The sequence below is a fragment of the Narcine bancroftii genome, chromosome 4, assembly GCF_036971445.1.
Source record: "Narcine bancroftii isolate sNarBan1 chromosome 4, sNarBan1.hap1, whole genome shotgun sequence".
Classification (NCBI taxonomy): Eukaryota; Metazoa; Chordata; class Chondrichthyes; order Torpediniformes; family Narcinidae; genus Narcine; species Narcine bancroftii.
The window spans coordinates 115833104-115860349 of NC_091472.1; the positions used below are offsets into that span (position 1 = coordinate 115833104).

The 27246-nt window shown below is 39.8% G+C and overlaps 1 protein-coding gene and 1 non-coding gene across 11 annotated transcripts in view; both read left to right on the forward strand.

Annotated features, from left to right (window-relative positions):
• The window catches only part of ep400 (E1A binding protein p400), a 214171-nt gene that overhangs the window by 111762 nt on the left and 75163 nt on the right, over nt 1-27246 (forward strand). For 9 of the 10 annotated variants that reach the window (XM_069932505.1, XM_069932511.1, XM_069932506.1 and 6 more), the window contains 11 exons: nt 93-271; nt 3760-4023; nt 5794-5958; nt 10997-11167; nt 11258-11352; nt 12513-12835; nt 13491-13693; nt 14824-14993; nt 16755-16951; nt 17489-17600; nt 17897-18040. In XM_069932505.1, the coding sequence (XP_069788606.1) occupies nt 93-271; nt 3760-4023; nt 5794-5958; nt 10997-11167; nt 11258-11352; nt 12513-12835; nt 13491-13693; nt 14824-14993; nt 16755-16951; nt 17489-17600; nt 17897-18040 (2023 nt within the window). The remainder of the gene's footprint in view (nt 1-92; nt 272-3759; nt 4024-5793; nt 5959-10996; nt 11168-11257; nt 11353-12512; nt 12836-13490; nt 13694-14823; nt 14994-16754; nt 16952-17488; nt 17601-17896; nt 18041-27246) is intronic. The other variant, XM_069932515.1, reaches the window with a different exon arrangement.
• Nucleotides 15144-15277, forward strand: LOC138762570 (small nucleolar RNA SNORA49). The gene has a single exon (XR_011356968.1). It is a non-coding gene; the product is annotated as a small nucleolar RNA SNORA49 (small nucleolar RNA).

A 27246-nucleotide genomic window follows, 5' to 3' on the forward strand; every position in this document is an offset into this window, starting at 1 on the left:
TAGTTTCATATGTGCTCTGCTGATTTACCTCTATCCAGAACTGAGGTACTTGCCTCCCAGAATTGATTGTGTTTTCCAAAAAAATTGTTAAGGTTGTTCCAGCCAGTACAGTATGGACAAAAGCCAGATGACAGGACTGTTGTGGTCGTTGGTACACAGCCTCAGCGGACACCCAGTATGGCTTCAGCTGCTGCAGCCCTTCAAGGACAAGTGCGTGGAAAATCTTCAGCTGTGGCTGTGCCTGCCTCTCAGGTTTTAACTTCTGCCCAAGGTAAAATAAAAACATTTTGTGCAGAGTCATAAAGAAATATTTATGATTGAACAATGAGCCTGGCTCTGTTCCATCATTAGTATAATAATTGAGCACCTTTCCCTCCATAATGTGGGCAGCCAATCTTGTTCCTGGTGTTGTCAAAGATGTAAGAATCTTGAGTTTTACTGGGATAAGGGATGCTTGGTGTTAAATTATTTGGTCCAATTACCAGTTTTTATTAAAAATGTTGGCCAGGCAACATGAAAAATTTGCCCTGCTTTTCAAATAAAGCAATGAATAAAATTTTAAAGGCTGAGTTCTTAAATCAGTTTTGTTCATTGGTGAGTCTCGTCTTCCTATGTATTAAGTATGGTAATTTGTACCCATTAAAGTACAGGCGAGAAACTTTGTCAATACATTATGCTGTTTTGAGATGGTTGTTGAGGGCCAGTGAAATGCACAGCACTATATGCTTTTATAAAGCGTTTACAAAGATGAATTGAATTAAGTAATTTGAATGTGTAGTTGTCTTGATGGGTTGTACATTTTGCCCAGTGTTTATTGTTCCTTATTTAGACAGTGACTTGCACAAGGGAATATTTCCACTAAGTCATCTGCTTTAGTTGATTTTTCTCCAGAGCTGAATACATTGGCAGGCTATTCAGTTGTGTTCTTATTGGCGCTGGTCTAGTGTCAGAGCAATCTTATTGTTGCATAGTTTGTGCTCTGATCACTAATGGTCAGAAGATTGACCATTTCTATCCATGGATGCTGCCTGAACTGTTGAGTCTCTCCAGCTTCTGCAATTTTTGTCAGAAGATCCTGTGGATATTTCTCTGGAGTTCTTTTCAGTGTTACAGCAGGTTATATTTATTTAAATTCTCAGTTCATGGACATGGGTGTTACAGACTAAGTTGGTGTTAGCTATCCTCAATTGACCTCAAAAATCTGAATGAAAGCAGTGATTGCAATCAACTACCTGGGTATGGAGATGAATCACATTGGTCTGGTGAAAGGCAGGAATCATCTGTTTCTAAAGCTCATTTATGAATAAGGTCCATTGCACTGTGACAATTCTGGTCATACAATCTGATGAAATTCCCGAACTGCCATGATTTTGAAACTTGCAATATTGATAGAATTATGCAATTCTCTGGGACCCCCAGCTCTTTTCTCACCCAAATTCAAGGCCTGGTTTCTGATGGAGGTCAGAAGCAAAAATTGGGTGGACAATTTCATCTGCTCCCTCTACAGGCCTGGTGAAATTAAAGACTACATCAGATGAAATCCAGTATACTATCATTAACCAGAAATTAGAATTGGGCTTTTTTCCTGTATACAGACTGCACAGAAAGAGACCAGTTCAGGCCAACTGGTAAATGTGATCATTTGTCTCCATTCAAGTGATATTCTTATTCCTATCCTTCGCTTCATGAATCCACAGGCCTGCCCAGAAATAGCTTTAACAGTGGATATTTTTGAAAGCAGCCTTTTTTCAAAGCCACATTGTGCTGTTGCAAAAATGCTTGCATTGGTTTTTATATGGTGATGGTACCCAGATTCAATAAGTGATTGAGTAACATGAACAACAGTTTACTGAGTAAACTAGAAGAAGTGAGTAATGTGTTCATAAACTATGTCTACTACATAATGCTTCAAATTATTAATTGCATGGGTTTTGGCAGAGCTTGAACACTAACAAAGAAATCCTTATCTAATTGTTTTTTCATCAAATCATAGTAACTTGGACGTTCCTCATGTAGTTGAAATGGTTTTAAGATACTGATGTTTATGTTTCAGTTGTGGTTTTGCTGGATTTTGCTAGAAGCATGAGGCCAGCCTGTTTAGTCAATGGGAACTAGCATTTCAGATTTCAGAGTGGGGCTTTCACAGCTAACAATAAACCCAGTGGTTTCCCCATCTCGCCAGTGTAGGCAGATCCAGGAGGCTTCCCCATCTCGCCAGTGTAGGCAGATCCAGGAGGCTTCCCCATCTCGCCAGTGTAGGCAGATCCAGGAGGCATCTGGTGGCACTGCTACAGATTGAAACAAGATACTTAATGATTTTTCTTGTATTTTGAGCATCTTTTCCAATTATTTTCAAATAAACCCAGTTAGTTGGAAGGTGACTGTTTACTAAGGTGAAATGGTAGGAGATGGTCCATGGTTGTAATCCTGGAAATTTTAAGTAGGAGTCCAACACTACAATATTATTTCACTGCTGATGTGCAGGATGAATCATTGGTTCAGCTGCTCAGTATGTAGGGCTGTCATTGGGTGCCCTTTTGTCAAAATCTCACAGACGCGCGTCTTGCCTGTACATCTGCAATCAGTTGAGAGTTGACTGTACTGCAGATATGTCCAAGGTTTTCTTCAGCTGCTTTTTGCTTTTGAGAACTTGAATTCTCTCAGACACACAAGAGTCTGCAGATGCTGGAATCTGGAGCAACACACAATCTGCTGGAAGAACTCAGTGGGTCGAAAGTATCAGTGGGAGAGAAAAGAATTGACGATGTTAATTATAACACCATTGTCATCTTCTCTTATCAGATTCATGCACAAGCACCACTTGTTCCAATCTATCACCCATCCCACCTACTTATGACCAAACTACCTCCGCCTCTCTCTTTTGTTTCTTTTTGCTGCCATTTGGCATTTGCCAATCCACTACTGCTACTTGTCATCCTTCATCTCTTCCTGGTTTACCAGCCACCCAGTCCTATCCATCCCACCCTGAACTCAACGTACTAGCTCTCTATCCTCCACACTCTGTCCTGAGGAAGGATTCGAGCTTACAGTGTTAGCAATTCTTTTTTTCTCCCATTGATACTGCTTGACCTGCTGAGTTCCTCCAGCAGGTTGTGAGTTGCATGTTCTTCAGATGTTCTAATGTGATATGCAACCAATTGTTTTTTTTATCCCCCACACTCACCTGAGAAAGGCCATTTGGGTATTTGATTACAATCCATCCAAAAATTGCTACCTCTACCAGTGAAGAGTTACCCTGGAATGTGAGATTGAAGCTGGGAGGTTTGATTTGTGACTCACAAATCACATGTCACAGATTTGACCATTGTGGCTCTTGCAGTGAGTTGAGGCAGTGTAGCGGGGCTGGTCTCTTCGCTCTGAGTCGGAGACTTCTGGTTGCACTTGCTATGCTCCATTTGTCCTTGCACAGGGTCATCTAAACTCTTCTCCGTGGAAGTAGTTTAAAGAGTCATGATGCAAGTGCAACTGGCTGTTTTGTAATTTGGTATAATTTTATATGAGAAGAGTAATATGAGAAGCAGTGACTTGGGTATTGCACACATTTGTTAATTGCATCTACTGGAGCAATAGCTGAGTATCTCTAGGAACTAGTTGGATACTTTGTTTCTCAGTTTTGACCACATTATCCTAAGTTTTACTGGAGGCATGGTGAGTTTGCAAAGAATGAAATGTGAATGTGATTTTGATGCAAGTATCTCGTATATTGGCCAGCACAAACCAACAACTTGTTGTTTGCAGCAACAGCTCCGTTACAGATGACTCAGACTTCTGCCAGTGCATCGGGACAGCAGCAGGCGGTCAACAGCACCATCTCCTCTAGCACAGCCAGTCCAGCCCTGGTCAGCACAGCAGGCCAGGTCACTCAGCAGGGGCAGGCTGCTTCCCAGGCCTTGCACTCTGGCCACGCCCTGCAACAGGCCACCTCCGTTCACACCGTCCCGACAACCAATGTGCTGCATCAGAGGCTGGTGCTGTCCTCCCAGGCCCAGGCACGATTGCCTAGTAAGTGGCCTCACAAATATTGCCTAATTCTCCCACTTATTACTATTGCATGATTCTCTCATTTCTCGCTGGTAGGGTCTGACCCTCACAAGCAGCTGATTGTGCAGCCTTTTTTTTCTCCAAGTTCTCTCTTGCTGCCCTGTTCACACAACTCTATTGTGGGTTAAGGACTAATCCATCCGCTGAAATTTTCTTTAGACCAACTCTGGCCATGGTTCATGGCCATTGAATGAATAAAAAGCTGTCTCCTGCTTCACTTTTGTATGTATGTAGCCTTCTAGCATGTCTTTCTGATATTGAGCACAGACCTGGTAATAAATTTATCCAAAGGATAATGCACTGCCTTTGCAAAAGAAGCTAAAATATATTTTTAAAATCAGTAACTGTTCTTAATGAATGATATAAGGGGTTGGAAAAAGCTGTAGACTTCTATTGTTTATAAAATGTTGTCTCTTGCAACCATATTAGCACTTTCTGCCTCGCCATCTTCACTCCTTCCTCTTCTCTTCACTCCTGATATCTGTACATTGACCCTGTGACTAAGTAGGTTTGCCTGGGGTGTTCTGGTTTCCTTCCCCATCCCAACTACATGTTGTTTGGTAGGTTAATTGGCCACTATAAATTTGCCCTGCTATATTGGTAAGTAGTAGAATCTGGGAGGAGTTGATGGAGAATGTGAAGACAATAGGTTATGGGGAAAATTAATGGGAGAATGGGGAAGCTCAGTGAGCTGGCATAGGCTTTATGGACCAAAGTGGCCTCCAATGTAATAATGAAATATGAAAATATCTCAATTTTAATGTACTTCCTGTAAATATAGATAATATGCAAAAGATGTGGATTTTATCTAGCTCACATTGTTTTCTAGGATGCTTCAATGTTTTCAGGAGGCAGAAGCACTGAGAGCATCTGGGAGGGATTTATTAAAGTTAGGCACAGACTTCTGACTCTACATTTTCTATTTGTGAGCTCTCTTGGAAAGGCAGTTGGAAAAAAAAAGCACCTCACTTCCATAGCACTGTCAGAAACAGGGTGTCATTTAAGGTTTTACAGGCAGCTGATTGTAACAGACTCGACACTACCCTTGAATAGCTATCAATACGATATTTCTGAAAGGTTTCACCATTTTCCTTCAATATTGCTCATAGAAATCAGTCAATTATCTTAGTGTACAGGACATCTACAGCATTTGACTGGTCTGGCTAGTTATGGAGCCCCAGGCAATAATTCTCAAGTTAACTTTTATTATTTTAAGGATTATTTTTAAAATGAAGAAGAAAATAAAAGTATACCTGGTAAAGACTTTTGGGGTCTGCCTAAAAATTGTCTGAGGATTGGAGAAGGAAAAGGACTAAAAAGACATTTTATTAAAGAAACTTTGATGTACAAGTCTAATTCTTCTGCTATCTAATTGAAGTTTGCATTGATAATAGACAATTATACTTTATTTTTATTTAATTTTCAAATGCAATGAGCAAGTAGTGATCAGGGAATATTACTTTTTAAATTTTGCCTTCTCTGTTCATTGACAGACAATTTCACTTAAAGATCAGGACAACTGTATGTTAACTGTGTAGTGGCTGTATAATCAATTGCCTGGCCCAGTCTCTCAAAAAGTTCTTTCACTTTGCTTTTCCTGCATAAACTTCTATGACACCTTGTTTGAGCACCGTAGATAACCTTGCATGAGTAGAGCTTGAGTGCAGATTTACTAATCGCTGAGCAAGAAAGACTTGATTCCACAATTAATAGTGCTGTCCTTGTTTGCAGGTGGGGAAGTTGTTAGCATTGCCCAGCTTGCCTCCATAGCTGGTGGGCAAGGTCGAGGCACCCAGACTAGTCAGCCTGTGACACTGCACTTCCAAGGCAACAAGTTCACCTTGTCTAGCAGTCAATTGCGTCAGCTGACTGCAGGCCAACATCTTCAGTTACAAGGTACACCTGGTATCAAACAACCACCTTATACCTTTTTATACAGTTTAAGATGTCTATTTCTTATATTTGGAGGTTCACCCTTCTTATGAGTGAAGAATATTGCTTATCATTTGTTCATTACTGGTTAATAGTTTAAACGTAGAGTGAGATAAACAATTTATCTGGAACCGAGAGATTCTGAGGAAGGGTGGATAAATTGAATTGTTTATTGTGACCTGTACTGAGATACAGTGAAAGGTTTGCTATTCATGCATGTCAACTCATACTTGAGTACAGCAGGTAGGGCAATAACAAAACAAAAATGCAGAGTGTAGTATTACATTAAGTCAAAGAGTGCAGGTTAGAATATTATAAAAGCAAAGAGCAGGCAATACACCATTTTACTGATTAGGTTAACGAACATTTACCTCAATAGAAAGATTAATGACAACTGCCAAGGGAAATAGCGTGCTAGAGGGAAATAGATTTTTTCTATTCTTCCTTTAGGAAAATCACTATTTGTAAAAATGGTGGGGGGCGGGGGGGAGGGTGATGGGAAGAGGAAAAATTTGGAACAATAGACTAGTTGATCTGACATTGATAGTAGCAAAAATGGTGAAATTGAGACTGAGAAAGTCGTGATGGAATTGAGAATCAGTAAATAGAACTGAGCAGTACAAAATCTGTCATAGGGAAAATTTAAAACCTTTCATTAAAGATATTATATCAGGACACCTAGGAAAAAAATAATTCAATCGAAGTCAACGTAGCTTTGTGAAAGAGAAATCATGTTCCTATTTATTGGTATTCCCATAACCACCTCGGCTTCTGCAAGGCTGACACCTTGAATTCCTCTGCTGCTGGATCCTAGAGCCTCATTTCCCTCCGCCACCACCACTCAATACTCTTTCCTAACCTCACAACTCTCCCTACTGACCCCTCACCTGCTCATTTGAGCGCCCCCCTTTTCTGCTTACCCCCCTTACCCACAGACCCTCTCATCTATCCTCGCCTCCCCTGACATTCCTACCCTCTGGCTAGCCCCTAACTACCGCTTCCACCCCCACCCCGACCTCTCCAACCTTCTACCTCCCCCTCTGACTTCCTCAACCCTCCACCACCCTTCATCCCTCAGCACCCTCCCTCACTGACTTCCACTCTGACTGCTACTCGGTCTTTACAATCCCCTCAGATCTTCTCCTCTCAGAGATTGATTGCTCTGTCTTCAGTTGAGGATTCTCCTTTGTCCCCCTTTGTCCACACCTCAGTGAATTCCATGCACGCTATATGCCAAACTCTTCTTCCATTGTCTCTGTGCCCACTTTTTGCACCATGTTTCTCCACCCCCCACTGAATACTCCTTCTCTCACCTTAAACCTTCTTTCTTCTCTTGAGGATCTCGTCCAGGCCAATTGCCTGCTATGGATCTTTAAATTTTCAACTTCCACAGATAAATCAACCATCTCAATTTCACCACTCCTCTTATTCCAATCTCACCCCCTCAGAACGCTCTGCACTCCACTCTCTCTGCACAATTCCATCCTCACTATTAAAGTTGCAGGCGAGTGGTGCTGCTGTGGTGATGGTGGTAGAGGGGAAGCAATGTTTGTGTTGATGCAAACCATATTTCACAATGGACATCCAATCTCTCTACACCTCCATCCCCCATACTGAAGGTCTCAAAGCCTTACGTTTCTTTCTAGTCCTTTGAGCTCCCCTTTTCTTCTCACCCACTCACCCTTTTGTCTCCACATGGTGATGCACACTGACCTCTACCATGCTGAGGCCAGATGATGGTTCTCTGACACCTCCACTTAATTACTCCGTGAATAGGACCCCAGCAAAGAACATCAAGCCACCATCCTGTGTACCATCTCTAACCTCATCACTTCAGTCATATTCCTTCCATCGCCTCCAATCTCATTGTTTCTCATCCACGCACCATCCATTTCTTCCTCCAATTCAAGATGCACAAATTCAATTGACCCGATAGACCCATTGCTTGCACCCCTCTAAACTTGTATCCTCTTAATTCTACTCCATTTTCCCTTGGTCCATTCCCTTCCCTATCTACATCATCAGTACTTCACAGCCCCCCATCACTTCAATAACTTCTAATTCCCTGAACTTAACCACCTCATTTTCACTATGAACGACCAATCTCTCTTCACCTCCGTCTCCCATGCCAAAGGTCTCAAAGCCTTACATTTCTTTCTTAACGACAGGATGAACCAGTCCCCTGTCTGGCAGAATGTTCTCACCCTAATAACTTTTCCTTTTACTCATCCCATTTTCTCCAAGTTAAAGGGATAGCCATAGGTACATGGGTCCTGACTGTACCTGGCTTTTTGTTGACTTTGTGGAGCAATTCATGCTGCAATTCTACACAGGCAAGGCTCCTCAACTCTTCCTCTTCTACATTGATGACTACATTGGTGCTTCCTCATGCACACATGAGTTTGTCAACTTTATCAAATTTGCCTAACTTTCACCCGGCATCAAATTCACTTGGTCCATCAGTGACCACACTCCCCTTTCTTGATCTGTCTCCATCGCGAGAGACAAACTTTTAACAGACTTTTTCTACAAACCTACCAACTTCCACAATTACCTTGACTACACTTCTTCAAACTCTATCCCCTGTAAGGATTCTATTCCTTTATCTCAATTCTTCTGTCTTCATTGCATTTGCTCCCAGGATGAGGTCTTGCATTTTAGATCATCCGAAATTTCCTCCTCCTCCTTCAAAAAATATGGCTTCCTCTATACCATTATCAACTCAGCCCTTATCTGCATTTCCTGGACATTTGCCCTGGTCCCCTCTGCCCCTAGACAGAACAAGAAAAGGATTTACCTCATCCTCATATAGCACCCACCAGCCTTTAATATATTATCCTTCACAATTTCAGTCACCTACAACATGGTCCAAACCATGAGACAGATCTTCCCTCCTCCCCTCTCTTGCCTTCTGTAGGGGCTGCTCCCTCTGTGACTTCCTCGCCAACTTATCCCTTGTAACTAATCACCCCCTTGGCACCTATCTCTGTGACTGCAGGAAGTTCCACACTTGCACCCACACCTCCTCCCTCACCACCATTTGGGACGTCAAACAGTTTTTCCAAGTGAAGCAACACTTCACTTGTGAATATGCAGGTGTCATCTACTGCATCCAGTACTCCCATTATAGCCTTCTCTACATAGGAGAGACTTGGAGATTGCTTTGCTGTGCTTTGTTCTCATTAATGACGGGGATCTCTCAGTTACCAACTGTTTTTTTTTTGTTTTTAAATTTTTTTATTTTTCACACTATAAACCATATTGATCAAGATACATACATTTTTCTTTTCAAATATATACAGTGTTGTTTTCTCCCTCCCTCCCTCCCTCACCTCCCCTCCCTCCCTCACCTCCCCTCCCACTTATTTAAAGTTCAGAATGTTACCAACTGTTTGAGTTTCATGCCCCATTAATGTGCCAATATGTCTGCACCTGGCCTCATGCACTGCTAAACCAGGAACACCCATAAATTGGAGGAGCAACACTTATTATTCCTTCTGGGCACTCTCCAACATCAACTTCTCTGGTTTCTGTTAGACCACTCCATAGTCTCCCTCTCTTCTCTAACTTCTGTCTCTTTTCCTCCTGCTCTCCATCCCCTTCCCTCTCCATTCAGAGTTATTCAACCCCACTTCCACTGTTTTCTCTTGTGCCCTGCCTTCCTTATTCACCTATTACCAGTGCTCCTGTCCCTCCCCCACCATTTTATTCAGCCGCCTGCTTAAATTTTATTCATGCCTTGATAAAGGGCTCAGGCCAGAAATGTTTGTTATGTATCTTTATCTTTGCTATATAAAATATGCCATATGATCTGCTAATTTTCTCCAGCAGTGTGTTTTTAAAAAGTAAAATCTGCTGTGAATATGGTAGAACTGGAGAATGTGCTACTCATTGGCAAGGTGACATAAAGGTAGTTGTAAAGAAGATAAAGGCTATTTGAATTATGTGACTTGGGAGAGATCTAGTAAATAGAGTATAAATGGGAAACTGAAATGACAAATATTATCATAAAAATATTAAAAGATCTGTCAATTACTGCAGCAAATTTAGAGGTGCTGAGGTAAAGAATCAGCCATGATCTCATTGAAGGTCAAAGTAGGCACAAGAGATCATGCATTTCTCCTGCATTCTTGTACAGTGCCCCCATAATGTTTGGGCCAGACATTTTTTTCCCTTAATTTGCCCCTGTACCCCATAGTTTTAAATTTGTAATCAAACAATTTGCATGTGATTAAAGTGGACATTCCAGATTTTATTCAAGGCTATTAGATTTTGGTTTGACCATGTAGAAATTACAGTTCTTTTTATACATAGTTTCCCCATTTCAGGGCACCATAATGTTTGGGATATTTAGCTTCACATGTATTATTGAGTACTCAGGGATGTTTAATTGCTTCATTGGTGCAGGTATGAGAGTGAGGCTTGCTTCTAAGCTTGTAATCACCTTTAGAGTCAGTAGTTCCCATTTTTCAACATAAGGACAAGAGTTGTGTCAATAAGTCAAAGAAGACTGAAAAACAAGGATAAAACAGTAAGAGACAACACCCAAACCTTAGGATTACCAAAATCAACTGTTGGGGCATTATTAAGAAGAAAGAGTGTACTGGTGAACTCAGTAATTGCAAAAGGACAAGTAGACCAAGGAACTTCTGATGTCAGAAGAATTCTCATCATAATAAAGAAAAATCCTCAAATGCCTGTCTGACACATCAGAAACACTCTTCAGGAGGCAGTTGTGGATGGATTAATGACAACTGACTGCAGAAACCTTCATGGACAGAAATACAGAGACTACACTAGAAGATGCAAACCACTAGTTAGCCACAGAAAAAAGATGGCCAGATTATAGTTTGTCAAGAAGTATTTAAGAGCCTGCAAAATTCTGGAAAAAGATCTTAGGGCAAATGGGAGAAGTGTTGGCTTTGGGCAATAACACAGGAAATTAGGATTGTAATTAATTTTGCATTAGATGAGAGAATCATTTAATTTTCTTCAACCACAGGTAATGTTCTCCAAATTGTGTCAGCACCCGGGCAACAGATTATGCGTCACCAAAATCAAGCTCTCATGCAAACACCATCCCAGGGCAGTGCAGTCCACAATACAATTGCTTCCTCGGGAAACCAGCAAGGAATAGCACCCGCTTCTATTCCCACCCCTATTTCAACGCAAGGTAAACACTTTTAAGATTGTAATTAATGTGTTCTGTTTTTTTTTGTCTGCACTTCTGTCAGGACATAAATTTCTCATCTTTTTTTTAAAGCATCTTTTCTCACGACCAGGACAGTTGGTAGCTCAGCATCTGGAGAGCAGGGAGCGATCCTGAGACCAATATCCTCTCTAGGATCTGCTGCACAGGTAAACAAGTTGCAAGGGTCTTCATTTCACTCCTGAATATTCATAGTATTCTATTCAAGAACTGCACTGTAAAATCATACTGGGGGAAAAAAAGCTTGCACCAAGAACTTGTAGGAAAATTTTTAAGTTTTTATCCTGGTGTCCTTAAGACTAGATTGGCAGAAAATATGCACATCTTTTTCATTAATTTCTAATTTTCATATTTCAATATCAAGATTCAATGTTCAATTTATTGCCATGTAACAAAAATAGTCTCATATTACATAAATTGCCTTTTGTTTATAGTCAAAGAAACAGAACCAAAAGAGAGCTTCCTGAGAATCCATGAATTCGCCTCCAGTGCTCCCACATCCTCCACAGCCACACATAGTCCAGTCCAAACCATTGGCAACCTGAGCTCCAGATCTGAACCTCTGATATAATTAGGAATCCTTCAGTGTCCTGGGCACCCTCTTGTGTACCTGGTACTCCTTCAGCCAGTCTCCAGCAGTTTGCATCCTGGTGTGAGCCCCTTGAATGCAGTCTCCAGCAGTCTACAGCCTGCATGGGTTTCTTGCCTCAAGTCACCAACAGCCCACTGCCTGTGTGGGTCCTTCAGTTGCAGAATCCCTCACTGGTCTGCATCTGTGGTCACCGTCCCATGGGTTGTCTCCTCTGCTTCTCCTTCTCAGATGTAGGGGCATAGGGGTGTAATCTCCCAATTTTCTGGTGCCCTGTGCCAATCCTCTGCTTCCCCGGAGTCTGAAGCCCCTTACAGCTGCTGTTAATTATAGGTGATGCCGACTTAGGCACAGACCCGGCAGTCACGGGATTTTAAATTAAACCACCTTTGGCTCCTTTAGCAGGCCGTTTAAAATCTGATGGGAGTCAGACTTGGACCCTGCAGGAGCACTGTGTCTCCGCTCCCTGCAGGTGCACGGCAATGGTGCCATCTATTTATTTATTGAGGGAGGCCTTTGTAAAATTGATTCTGTAATTACAATATATTGACAATGGAAATACTGCTGTATTGTTACTGGTTGAAGGATGTAATTTCAATGTGAACTCATACTGATGTTCTCAGTTTCTGATGAACAGTTCCAAAGTTGCCCATTGCCACTTTAAGTGCACTTGTTGATGCTTTTTCACTCCTAGTTAAGAATCTTGATTTCTATTTATAGGATTCTTTAGAAGAAAAGAAAAGGCTTGCAAAGGAACGTTTGGATCGAATATTTTTGATAAATGAGCGACGTTGCTCTGTGCTACCAGTTTATGGTACAGAGCTATTGGGAGTCTGTTTTTTGATTGGTGAATATAGACTAACCAAATCCAAATCAGCTATAAATTCTTGGCTTTCCTCTGGTTATGTGAATTGCTGCAATTTACAGCAGTCAGTTAATGACTCTTTTGGTGCTGAGACAACTTGGAAATGGACAGATGCATTGTCACAGGCCATCTTATCGATGGATCAGAGGCATGATAGTATGCAGGCTATTATTAAAAGGTGAGCACTGCACATATTACATCACTCCTGTCATTACAATAGTTGGTGTTAGTTTTTATAGTAGACTCTCTCTATCATAACTTTAGTAATACTCTAATACTTTTAGAGCTTATTCTTCTGCATATTGGCCTACTGAATCTTTGATTTCACACTGATAAAGCCATCTGCAGATATTTCCCCATAACTTTAGGGTACCTCTCACAACCCTTTATAAATGAAACATGTGGGCACTGTACTTTTGGATGGGGGTGAGCTTGAAAATTTTGAGAATGCATTTGACATTTCATTACCTGAGAAACAGATGTAATCTTAACAGTCCAGCATCCTCTCTGCACTGCCATGGAGCATCATCCATCTATGTGTCTAATATCTGCAATATCTTAGTTATAAATCTAAACTTGTCTTGGAACCTGGAAAGTGGCCACTTAGAACAAGTAATTACAAATTGCCAGTAAGATGTGGCTTTTGAATTATGAATAAACATTACTTGGAGACTGGTCAAAATTATCTGCTTCAAGCATTACCATTTCATAACATTGCTGATTGATTCACAATATTTTAGTCAGTGGAGTAAAATTTACTTTGCAATCCAATTTAGATTATTGAGACATATTTTGCTCTTATTTTTATTGCTTTTACTGCATCTTTGCTGCAGGGTTCATTGTGTTGTTCCAAATGTGGTGGCTCCTCCACCAACTCTGTACACATTTAACCCTCCACCTCTGTACAAGCACCACATGAGGCTCTTTAAGTCTAATCTGAAGAAGGAGCTGGGTCTGAACTTTCAGCAGCTAAAGCAGATTACATCTACGACAATGCTACAATTATCTGACCCAAGGCTTGTACAGTTTGACTCAGGTCAGTAAATGAAATGTATTTATTGGTCCTGAAATACTGTGGCACATTGGAAAGACAGAGGGAAGTGCAGAGTGGGAAATATTCTTCCATAGCATATTTTACCAGCAGGCCATGTGTTAAAATAAATGACATAGTGCATTCAGTATGGTGAAATCTCACTTCAGATCCTATAGATGAGTTAGATAAATGGGAGGAAGATTTGCTGTTCCTGTTATGTAGTAGAAAGGTAACTGCTCTAAGGGAGACCATTTGATCAATTGAATCTTTGCAGGCTTCGTGTCCCTTTCCTCCTCCCCCCAAACACTTGCAATTATTTTCATTTCAAGTGCTTATCCAATTCTTTTTTGAATGCTGTGATTGATTCTCTCTCCATTATTTCCTCTGGTGGTAGATTCCATATTCTAATGACATGCTGCAGTTTTAAAAGGAAGATATTTACTTCATGTCACATTTGGTTATTCTTTACCTCCATTCTATTTCTGTCTACTCTTCGTCCAGTGTTAGGATGGTATCTTGTTGGGGGAGAATAGGGGTGGTCAACCTTTCAATTTTTAATTTAATCATACAGCATGAAAGCAGGCCATTTCGGCCCATGAATCCATGCTGCCTACGTATTCATGAGCTGAAATGGCCTGTACAATGCTTTGTCTAAATTAAAAGGTTTGCCACCCCTGCAAGGGTAATCAGTAAACAGAATGAGGAAGCCTTTATTGGACAGCCACTATTAATGTGCCACTGAGCCAAAAGAGCCTAGGAATTTGACAGAAAGTGCCTGCCTTGCTGAACCCAGTTTGGAGGTAAGTACACAGATGCTGACAGTCGTTGCCAATCTGTGCTTCAGAAAGGAAATGGCTACCTTGTCTTGTAGGTCAGATTCATCTCTAAGCAAACCAGCTGGGAAATCCTGAGCAGATTCCTTCATGTTGAATGCCAAATGGGTTCAGCAACAGAAGTTTTATGGGCCATTCCTCTGTGATGTTGTACCTTATCCCAGTTTAGTGTCCATTGGGTAGGGAGGGAGAAATTATTCCTTGAATTTCTGTTCCATGTCCTCTATAATTATGAACATTTAATATTGGAAAGAGGAGAGTGGTTAGGTTTAAATTTAATTCCAATTGCTCTTTACCCAGGGAAATTGGAGGCGCTGGCTGTTCTCCTTCATAAGTTAAAATCAGAAAGACGACGAGTATTGATATTCACACAGATGGTTCAAATGCTGGACATACTGGAGAGTTTCCTGGACCACCACAGTTTTGCTTTTGTGAGAGTTGATGGAAATGTTCACCTTACTCAACGACAGGTATGCCTTTCAAAAAAATAATTGTGTTGGCTTATTTTTTTTAATGTATAACATACAAAGCAATACTGGTTCTATTAGTTTACATTTAATGGCTTGAATGTAACATTATAGTTTTGCAATTGTTAAGTTCTATTTATGCAGTTGAAACAATTTCCCCAGCCTTACTACAGGCACAGTAAAATATGTATTGTGCACTGTCATTTCCTGGGGGTAAATTAAAGAGTCTTTTCCCTCCCCAGCAGAAGTTACTCATATTCTCTGGGGCCTATAAAATGTCTGACAGCAATTTATCTGAATCGGTTTCATTTGCACAAGACATTTTGAAGGTCTGAGTGCCTCTGATTTATGTTTGCAAATTACATTAATTGGCTGAAAATCAGCAGTGAATTAATTACAAACCCATTTATCTGGTGTTGATGATCCAAGACTGTCTGATTGGATGTTGAATGTGAAAAGATATTGTGGCAATTTGTATTGCTGAATTTAGTAAATGTAATTTTTTTTTGTTGCCCCAGATAACCATTGAAGTTGTTGGATTGTAGTACAAACTCAACCTTTTCACTGATAATCTAGGACTAGGTTTTCTCTCAGAAATTTAACCCTAAGACACAGATTGGTTGTTCAAAATTACAGAAGATTGACCATAAAGGAATAAAGTCATAGGAAGTGGTATCCATGCACATATTTTCTAATCCAAGTTCCTCTTTTTAAATGTTTAAATTAAATTTAGACATAGAGTACAGTAACAGGCCTTTTCAGCCCATGAGCCCATGACACCCAATTAAGTTTTGAATGGTGGGAGGAAACAAAGCCTCCAGTGGAAACTCGCGCAAACACTGGGAGAAAGACAAACTCCTTACAGTGTGGGATTTGAATCCAGGTCCCGATTGCTGGCACAATAATGGTGTTGCACTAACCGCTATGCTAAGTGTGCTGCCCTATTTTTCTGGAACAGTACCTCTTGAAGTTTATTGCTTTGTGTATGTAGTTTTATATGTAAGAGTCTTTTGGGAACAATGCACAGATTGTGCTTTTGCACTGGTATCAACTGTCGCTCTGCAAAATCTCAAGCAAATTAAGGAGTCTGACAATTTTATTGCTTGGGGCTTTAATGTAGGGGAGGAAAAATGGCAGTCTCCCATATCTTGAGAGCAAATCTTTGAAGAAAATGATTTACCTGCTTCATAATTCATTAAATCCTAAAATGCCTAAGAATACATTAAATACTTTTGAAGCAAAGTCACAGTTGTAATGTAAAAAATAGTTTTAAGAAAATGATACAGTTTGAATTTTATTCCAAACTCGGAAGTGGCACAAATTTCTAAAGGAGGAACAAGTGAGAAATTCAATATTCCCTTTATTGTTACATAATAGTACAAAAATGTAATGTACATGATATACTTCAACTTTTACCTGCCATAAGACAGTAAGCTCCCATGAGCAGTAGTGTTAAATAATAATGTTGATAGTGGGGTAGTTATTGAACAATAGCAGTTATTTTGCGTAGAAGGGCAACTGGGCTTTGGGTTTTATCTGAAAGATGGCAGTACTGAGAAGGTGTTATATTATTAAAAATTCCATCTTTAAGATGAGAAACCTTCAATCCGAAGATACAAACTAGCTCAGGAAATGTCAACAGCTGGATTTCATCGGCTAGATGCCTAAAATTGTACCTGGCATCACTAAAATACAAAATTGGCTCCCAATGTTGTTTTTGGTGCATTTGTGTGCATGCAAACTTTGTTAACTTTCTTTTCACAGGCATTGATGAAACTTTTCAATACTGATAAACGGATATTTTGTGCTATCCTTTCCACTCGTGGTGGTGCTGCAGGGGTTAATCTGATAGATGCTGATACTGTCATTGTGTATGACAGTGACTTGAACCCAACCTTGGATTCACAGGTGCAGGAATGGTGTGACAGAATTGGAAAGTGCAAAGATATCCATATTTACAGGTACTATGTACATTTGTTTAAAAATTACATTGGGCATTGGTTATGTGTGGAGCTTGCATTGGATTGAAGTTTTATGACATTTCAGAAACGTATCAGATTCATGGTTATCTAAATGTCTGCAGATCTTAGCAGTAAACACATCTAGTGATACCCTCTTTAATATCCCAAGGCACATGAGGAGATATGGGTTTTGAAATGGTCCATGAAGTTAATGTACTGTCCTTGTGGCGTACACGTCACGTTTCAGTAATGATTATACATGTTATGTTGATGTTCATTTATGTCCTTCAACAATAGAAGTCTGCTGCCCATTCCCATTCTGGGCTGTACATAATTCCAAACCCATTCATGTGGTTGATTCCCTGACGTATTTTGCTGGGAGAAATCACATTTAGTCAATCAGGGTTGGGCAATATACGTAGAACCATGCCAGCAACATTCCCATCCAGAGGCTTAAATGCAGTGAATTGATAAGAACTTTGTAGAATTTTCATTTTGCAACATCAAACTTTCCACCTATTTATACCTCTGCTTCAGACTAGTTATCGGCAATTCCATCGAGGAGAAACTTCTCAAAAACGGTACGAAGAATTTAATTAGAGATGTGGCTTCTCATGGGAGCAACTATTGCACAGCATACTTACAGCAGGTATTTGAACTGTTCTTTTGGATTTTCATTCAACATTGTAGCAATTGTCCCTCTGTCATTAATCTGCCAGTGAATGAATTGCTGTGAATGAACCTGATGTCAGCTGCTCCAACACTAATATAAAACTTGTTGCATATGGTGTCTAACATTTAGGGCATCATCAGAAGTTTATGTCATTGTTAGAAACTGCTTGTACTGATTGTTTTTACTATTATTCTTTTCACTGACATTCATAATCTAACATGTTCCAACTGCGCTCAATGGTTAGCACAACCTATTTATTTTGCATTTTGCAGCAAACAGTTCGGGATCTCTTTGAAATCCCTGTTTTTTTGGGGGAGTCTGCCTTGAAGGCAAAGACGGAGGAGTTTGTTGTGCTTTCTCAGGTGCCATCTTTGGCAAACCAGATCTCGTCGAAGGAAACTAAGCTTTTCTTGGAGGTATTTAAAGCCCACTTTACTATTAGTGATTTGTTTGTTTTGATTAATAGTGTTTTATTCAGTGTATTATTCAATTCCTGAGTTGGATTGAAGCTGATTGAAAAGTCTTAGCCTGAAGAGCTTGCAATATACTTCTATCTAGAGAGAATAGTCAGACTAACATTTTCACCATCTCTCTTGCAGTGCATAATGAGTCTATACAGTGTGACATTATTCAAGTCTATAATTAAGATAATACCTTCTGTCGTGGGTTACAATAATTATAAATGTCTTTGTTCCTCCTTTTATTATGGAAGCTTCTTGTGTGAATGTGCCCTGCCATATGAATATAATATACCAAGTAGCTGTAAGTTGAGTACATCAGGTCTATGCAGTTTCCATCATTGACTCTGGAATGACTCCTTTTGTGATGTTATATACTCATTTTATTCCAAACTTGGAAGTGGCACAAATTTCTAAAGGAGGAACAATGAGAAGATTCAAGATTCCTTTTATTGTTACATAATAGTACAAAAATGTAATGTACATGATATACTTCAACTTTTGCCTGCCATAAGGCAAACAAAGAGTCAGCATTAGACAAGAAATGCAGATAGACCTTATTTTGATAGCCTTACAATTAGGTAATTAGCTTAAGGTATGCAGTTGATATTTGGAAGTCTAATTTTATTTTAATCACCAGACTTGTGTGCAATATCAAAAGAATCCACAATTTTATACATTCATCCGGCTTGGGAGCAGAATTAAGCCATTCAATCCATCGAGTCTGCTTGATGTATTTTCATCTCAACCACATTCTCTTGCTTTCTCCCACAACCTTTCGTGCCTTTACTAATCAATCACACCCTAACTAAGTAGTAATCTAGTTAGAATCATAGAAAATAGGCCATTCAGCCCTTCTAGTCTGTGCCAAAATATCATTCCATTAGTTCCATTGACCTGCACCCAGTCCATAACCCTCCAGACCTCTGCCATCCATGTATCAGTGCACTTTATTCTTCAAACTTAAGAGTGTGCTTATATTTATCACATCAGATGGTAGCTCATTCCACATTCCCACCACAGAGTTCCTCTTGTTTCCCTTATTTCAGAAGATACACTCTAGCTAGCCATTTCCTCTTGTAAAGCCTTCAAGGGTTTTCAACAGGCTGAACTCAGAACTCACAACCCGTCTTCAAAATGGGGTTTTCCACAAGCCTGCCAACTTCCCATATTGCAGCCTCCAAAAGCTACTGCAGAACTATAACTGACTTCTTTGTCTCTGTCTGCTTGTAAAAACCAGAACTCCTTGCAGAGCTCCAAACCCTATCCCTGAAACGCTTCCATTTGCACCTGCTTTTAAAGTTCTTTCCCAAAGCAGTTCCATTGTCTTTGCAGTATCACTGGTGCCTGAATGTCTAGCTTCATCCAAAGCTCTTGCATTTTAAATGAGATATGTTTTGTTACTCTGTTTGTGAAGTGACCAACACTGAACCCCCACAATCTTTCTCTTTTAAAGACATATTAATACATAATATAAAATATAGCCTGGAATACTGTGATGGAATATTTGGAAATGTTTTTGGGAGATAAATTGGTAAAATTAGAGTAGGTTACATACACACACTTTAAAACAGATCTTATTTGAAATACTGAAGAATTCATTATTCAGTGACTTTACAGAAACTATGGAGAATGCTATGCACATTTCCCAAGTTAGGTGCTAATTAAAATGATGTCATGAAATGAATAGACCATTGTCTTGGAAGAACAAGTAGAGTCATGTAGTCTGTGTTGGACGTCTTTTTACAAGGATTCTGACTTCTCTGAGGTCATTGAGAGGTTTGTTTACCTAAAACAACAGATGAGAGCAGAAGACTAACTCCTATTGTTTGCTGGAGAAGGAGGAGGGGTTTTGCAAGTGAGAGAGAGCAGGACATGTGGCTGGCAGTTTTGAATCTCAGATGGAGAGAAAGACACAGCTGAAACAAGTCAGGAGAAGTTTGTTGGAACTGAAAAAGAAGCTCCAAAGCAGTGGATGGCTGGAAGTGCTATCTGTCTGATGTTTCTCTTGGAATAAGTGGAACAGAAAGGAACTCTGTGGTAGCCTGAAAGAAAGAGGTTATCATCTGGAGAACCCTGATGGGCAAGTTTCATCAGCAAGACATTGAGGTGACTAATGGTGGTACCTCAGTTGTGGAAATCCTGGAACAACACATCTCTCTCTGCAAATCTATAAGAACCTTCCTGAGCGGTAAACATTTACCTTTCGAGCACCAAAGCCTGGTGAACTTTATACATGTTAAATTCCTTGCACACTATAAGAATTGCCTGCAACCAGAGAACTTGGAAGAATGAGAAGTGAGATTGAACTGTGGATCAAAGAACTTTTCTTAAATTTACACACACATCACATACACGTGTGTTTAGAATTAGAAGGGAGTTAAGTTGGGTAGCTAAGTTAATAGTGTTAAGTTAAAGTTTGATTCTGTTTTCATGTTTAAAGATAATTAAAAACAACTTTTGTTTAAGTAATAATTTGTCGTGATGAATATCTATTGCTGCTGGGTTTTGGGCTCATAACAATACATATATGAAACTCTTTAACTTTGTCTACCGTAAGGAAGTAAGTCGCCACTTTGTCAAGCGCCCCTCACAGAAATGAGGCCCCAGTGAGGAATGAACTCATGACCCCAGTTTACATGGCCAGTGCTGAGCTATCCAGCCTCTCTGGACAACAAACAACATGGACAACAAACAACAATAGCCCCAGTACAGATCCCTTAGGCACACCACTAGACACAAGCCTCCAGTCTGAGAAGCAATCGTCCACTACCACACTTTGACTTATCCCATACAACCAATTTCAAATCCAATTTCCACATCTCCATGGATACCTAATGCCTGAACCTTCTGAACCATCCTCACATTTGGGACCTTGTCAAAGGCCTTATTAAAGTCCATGTAGACAACATCCACTGCCTTTCCTTCATTTACTTTCTTGGTACCCTCCTCGAAAAACTCTATAAGATTCTTTAAAAACAACCTACCACACACAAAACCATGGTGACTATCCTTAATCAGTCCTTTGAATTTCAAAATACTTATATACCTGATCTCTCAGAACACTTTTCAGTAATTTACCTACTACTGTCATCAGGCTCACCAGCCTGTAATCTTATGATTTACTTTTGGAGCCTTTTTTAAACAAGGAACAACACGAGTTACCCTCTAATCCTCCGGCACCTCACCCATGGCTAAGGACATTTTAAATATTTCTGCCAGGGCCCCTGCAATTTCTACAATGAAGATACGAGGGAATATCATATCAGGCCCTGGAGATTTGTCAACCTTTATTAGCTGTAAGGCAGCAAGCACTTCCTCCTCTTTAATCTTTGTATATGTTAGTTTCCTGAGTACTAAAGATAAGCGTATACAGAGCCGTTGTCATACCCACACTCCTGTTCGGCTCTGAATCATGGGTCCTCTACCGGCATCACCTACGGCTCCTAGAACGCTTCCACCAGCATTGTCTCCGCTCCATCCTCAACATTCATTGGAGCGCTTTCATCCCTAACGTCGAAGTACTCGAGATGGCAGAGGTCGACAGCATCGAGTCCACGCTGCTGAAGATCCAGCTGCGCTGGGTGGGTCACGTCTCCAGAATGGAGGACCATCGCCTTCCCAAGATCGTGTTATATGGCGAGCTCTCCACTGGCCACCGTGACAGAGGTGCACCAAAGAAAAGGTATAAGGACTGCCTAAAGAAATCTCTTGGTGCCTGCCACATTGACCACCGCCAGTGGGCTGATATCGCCTCAAACCGTGCAACTTGGCGCCTCACAGTTTGGCGGGCAGCAACCTCCTTTGAAGAAGACCACAGAGCCCACCTCACTGACAAAAGGCAAAGGAGGAAAAACCCAACACCCAACCCCAACCCACCAATTTTCCCCTGCAGCCGCTGCAACCGTGTCTGCCTGTCCCGCATCGGACTTGTCAGCCACAAACGAGCCTGCAGCTGATGTGGACATTTACCCCCTCCATAAATCTTCGTCCGCGAAGCCAAGCCAAAGAAGAAGAAGAATGCAAAAAAAATTAAAATCTTCCTCATCTCGTAAGGCTCCGCACAAAGACGACCACTCTGATATCTGATTTTGTTCCTTACTATCCTTTTATTCTTAATATACTTGTAGAAACCCTTCTGGATTACCTTCGCATTATCTGCCAAAGCAATCCCATGTATCCTTTTAGCCTTCCTGATTTCTTTCTTGAGGTTTTTCTTGCATTTTTTGTACTCCTCAAATACCTCATTTGCTCCATGTTGCCTATACCTGTTATACACCTCTTCTTCTGAACCAGATCCCCAATATCCCTCAAAACCAAGGTTCCCAAAACTTTCTAACCTTGTCTTTAATCCTGACTGGAACTCTGTACTCTCAACATTTCTCCTTTGAAGGTCCTCTACTTACCTCGCACATCTTTGCCCAAAAACAACCTATCCCAATCCACACATTTTAGATCTTTTCTCATTTCATCAAAATTGGCCTTTCTCCAATTTAGAATCTCAACCCAAAGCCCAGACCTATCCTTTTCCATAACTAACTTGAAACTAACGGCATTACAATCACTGGATCAAAAATATTCCCCTATCCATACCTCTGTCACCTGTACTTTCTCGTTCCCCAATTTAAGATCCTGTATTGCACTCTCTCCAGTTGGTATATACTGATTTAGAAAACTTTCCTGAACACGTTTGACAAACTCCAAGCCATCCAGCCTTTTTACAATATGGAAGTCCCAGTCAATATGTGGAAAGTTAAAATCTCCTACTATCACAATCTAATGTTTCATACAATTGTCTGCTATCTCTCTACAGATTTGCTCCTCCAATTCTCGCTGACTATTTGACGGTCTATAATACAGCCCCATGAGTGTGGTCATACCTTTTCCGTTCCTCGGCTCTGTGCATATATCCTCAGTAAACAAGCCTTCTGGTCTGTCCTGTCTGAGCCCAGCTGTGATATTTTCCCTGACGAGCAATCCCTCTTCTCCCCCTTTCATTCCCCTCCCCCCACTCCGTTCTATTGTGTCTGAATCAGCGGAAGCCCGGAACACTGAGCTACCAGTCCTGCCTGCCCCTCCTGCAACTAAGTTTCACTGATGGCCACAAAATCATAATTCCACATGCCAATCCATGCTCTAAGCTCATCTGCCTTTCCTATAATACTGCTTGCATTGATATAGATGCACCTAAGATCATTTCCACCACATACAACTCATTGACTTCTAATGGTGCATGCAATTTTAACATCATCTTTTCCCTCCGCCACTCCTCTATCTGCTCTGGCTTTCTGTTTCCCCTCCCCCTGCAAATCTAGTTTAATCCCAGCGGAGCAGCACTAGCAAACCTTCCCACAAGGATATTAGTCCCCTTCCATTTCAGAAGCAAACCATCCCATTGGAACATGTCTGACCTTCCTGGAAGAGAGCCCAATGATCCAAAAACCTGAAGCCACATGTAAAGCTGCATTATTCTCCTATTTCTAACCTCACCAGCATATGTCATGGATGGCAGTCCTGAGATCACTACCTTTTGAGGTCCCTTCCTTCAACCTAGTGCCTAACTCCCTAAACTCTTCTTTCAGGACCTTCTCACCCTTCCTATTCACATAATTGGTCCTTACATGGGCCACAACATCTGGATGCTCACCCTCCCTCCTGAGAATGCTTTGCACTCGATCTGAGATATCTCGGACTCTGGCACCTGGGAGGCAACATACCATCCGGGATATTCGATCTCTTCTTAGTCACAGGACCAGACTCCATGCCAGAGACCTGATCGCCATGGCTTGTGCCTGGTAGGTCGTCCCCCTCAACAGAATCCAAATGGTATGCTTGTTATTCAGGGCAGTACCCACAGGAGTGCCCTGTACTGCCTACCTGTTCCCTTTCCTTCTCCTTATTGTCACCTATCTACCCTCCTCCTGCCTATAATTGAGACTTGCTGAGCAATTGACAAAATGAGGTTGATTTTAGACTCAGTGGAGAATAGGAAGTGTCAGATTCAGATTTATTGTCAGAGTACATACATGACATCACATACAACCCTGAGATTCTTTTTCCTGATGGCGAGGTAGAATTATCACTATTGGTAGTGCAATAAAAAACTGACTCAATGAACACATGTAAACAAATAAAGAAATGTAAACAAACTGCAATACAGAGAAAGCAAAATCAATAAAGTGCAAAAGTAAGAGTCCTTAAATAAGACCTTGATTGAGTGTATTGTTGAGGAGTCTTATAGTGGAGGGGTAGCAGCTATTCCTGAACATAGTGGTGCGAATCATGTAGCACCTATACAATTTTTCTGATGGTCGCAGCGAGAACGGAGTATGTGCTGGGTGGTGTGGATCCTTGATGATTACTGTTATTCTCCAACGGCAACATTCCCTGTAGATGTGTCAATATAATAATCAGAATTAACCATGCACTTTCTGGCTTGCAAAGTGTTGCCTTTTGTGAAATGTTTGATGTGGGAACCTTGTGCAAAAATGGATTGCAAAACACTGATTGTAAATTACATCATTATGATGACTATTTGAAATGGCTCTAAGTTTTAAAATGTCACACTGCTCTTTAATCAAGTTTTCCTCTGCCTGCCCTAGCAGTATGAGCTCCAAGCTCAATGTGGAATAGTGTTTAGCAAAGCTCCTCTGAAGCTCTCTGCAGCATTTTACTGCATGATACCACTGTGGAAATGCAAATACAGTAGATTAACCAGAAAGGTGCATTTTTCTTTGCTGAAAACCAACCAGTTTGACCACATGGTGATGCTGTTGCTCCATGAACATAACAAATTGCACAGGAGTAGATGATTCAGCCCCTTGATCCTGTTTGAAATGCTGTAAGATCAGGGTTGATCTTTTACTTACTCCCAATACTTTAACAAAGGTGTACAGATGAACTCCAACCAACTCATGCACAGTGGCTACACAATATAATGTCATATTTAAGCCTAGAGAAAATTAGGTATAGTATTAAAGTTGAAAAGTTTCAGTTTGACAAGGTATAGGGCCCATTTATTGAATATATCATAATTGCCAGTTTTAGAGGAGTTGGGTGCTCGAGAGCTATTCCATCTGTCTTCTCGAGGTTGCGCCCTGATCCATCTTTCTATTTTTCCTGTCACCTTGATTAGAGGGTGGAGGTAGATTAGTTTTAGGTTTTTTCTTTAAGATAAGTGAATTTGTTGGTTTAATTATAGTTATCTTGTGTAATATCCCTTTTTTAAAGATCTTATTAAGATATATTGTGATTTGTTGTAATAGTAATTAATTGATTTATAGGTGTAATTACTTTAATAAATAATCACAATTAATATTAAGGGATGTAATGTATACATTATTTTGCTTTGCTTTTTAATATTTTGTATATGGATGGTTATATTAAACTCATAAAAAATATTTTAAAAAGAAAGATGTACAGTATACTTTAACCAATGGAGTAACAGTGGTTGCCATTTGAGGAAGGGTTTAAATTTCTTTTGTCTGTTTTGTAATTGTTTCCTAACTTCATTTCTGAAATGCCTGGCTCTAATTTTTGGACACTGCTTCCTGGTCCCTAATTCTCTGACTGATGAGAATCATTCCTCTCTCTCCACATCAGTCTCCTCTTAAAATAGTAAATGTATAATAATATTAAGTAGAACAAGGCTTGTCTGAACATAAATGGCATTTTAAAAAAGCATATAGGCCCAATAACCATAAGGCCAAAAGATATAGGAGCAGAAGTAGGCCATTTGGCCTGTCGAGTCCCCTCCACCATATCATCATAATCTGATCCAACACTCCCTTGTCTGCTCCCCATAACCTTTCATATCCTATCTATTCAGATACTATCATTCTCTCTTAAATACACCTCGCCTCCTCGGCTGCCCATGGTAGTAAATTCCAGAGGTTCACCACTCTCTGGCTAAAGAAATTCCTCTGCATCTGTTTTAAATGGGCACACTTCAATCCTTTTTTTTTAAACTTTATTTAAAATTTTATGACATGAATAAAATAAAAATTACATTTAAAGAAATAATAAAAAATAAGATAATAAAAATTAGAATACTACATCATTAAACTACACAAATTAAACTCCCCCAATAATTATAACACAACATTAATCATCTAATTTAAAATTAGTCCAATCCTCCCCCAAAATAAAGAGTGAAGAATTAATTAACAATGTTGTAAATAAAATAGAAAACACCCCACTTACAAAAAAAGGATAAAACTTAACAATAACAAAAAAAATTACTAACAACAAAAAAATATCAATACTAAAATAATACCCTTAAACATATATTTAAATCAAACATAATACATGTATTTAACAAATGAAATCCACTTTAAAACTAAGTTCAAATATTAAAATCATATATCAACCACATATCTGTTACACGAAAAATCATAATAATACATAAATACGGAATTTCCATTAATACCAAGTTTCCTTTATAATTCATCGAGAGAACAAAAACATCCCTTAGAAAAACAATCAGATAAACTTTTTATTCCCTTCCCCTCCCCTTATATAAAAAAGAAAAAAAAAGTTCAAACTCTTATAAAATTCTCCATATTCTTCATTTATAACATCTTCAAAATTCTCTATCGAAATTAACTTAATTTTATTAAACTCTTCTCCCTCAATGTATTTGTACTTGGTTTTCTTCTTTTTCTTCTTATCACCTTTCCCCTCATCTTCCTCTTCATCTAATTCAACATCCTCAATTTTTGACATTATCTTCTGTGACATCATCCTCTTAAAAAAGAGAAAAAAGAGAAAAAAAAGAACCCCCCAAAAAAAAGAGAAAAAAAAGGAGAGAAAAAACCTCCTAATTCCCTCTCAATTACAATCAGAAAACAAAAAGAGTTAAAAAAAATTATTTATTTTTAAAAAAAATAATTAAAAAAACCTTCACTTCTTAACACAAAAATTAAAAAGAAAAAAAAAACAGGTCGGAGGTCACGACTACCTCCTCCTGTTTAAACTGCCCAAAGCGGTAACTCCCCTAAAATATTGGGTGTGAGATAACTCACAGGTAGCTGATGACTTCTGGAAACTAGTGCCCACCCAGTTCCTTCTCCCAACTCCCATTTCATTAAACTATCATCATTATTTAAACTCTTCTCAAAAAAAAAAGATAAAAGATTTATTTTTTTAAATCAACATTACCACTT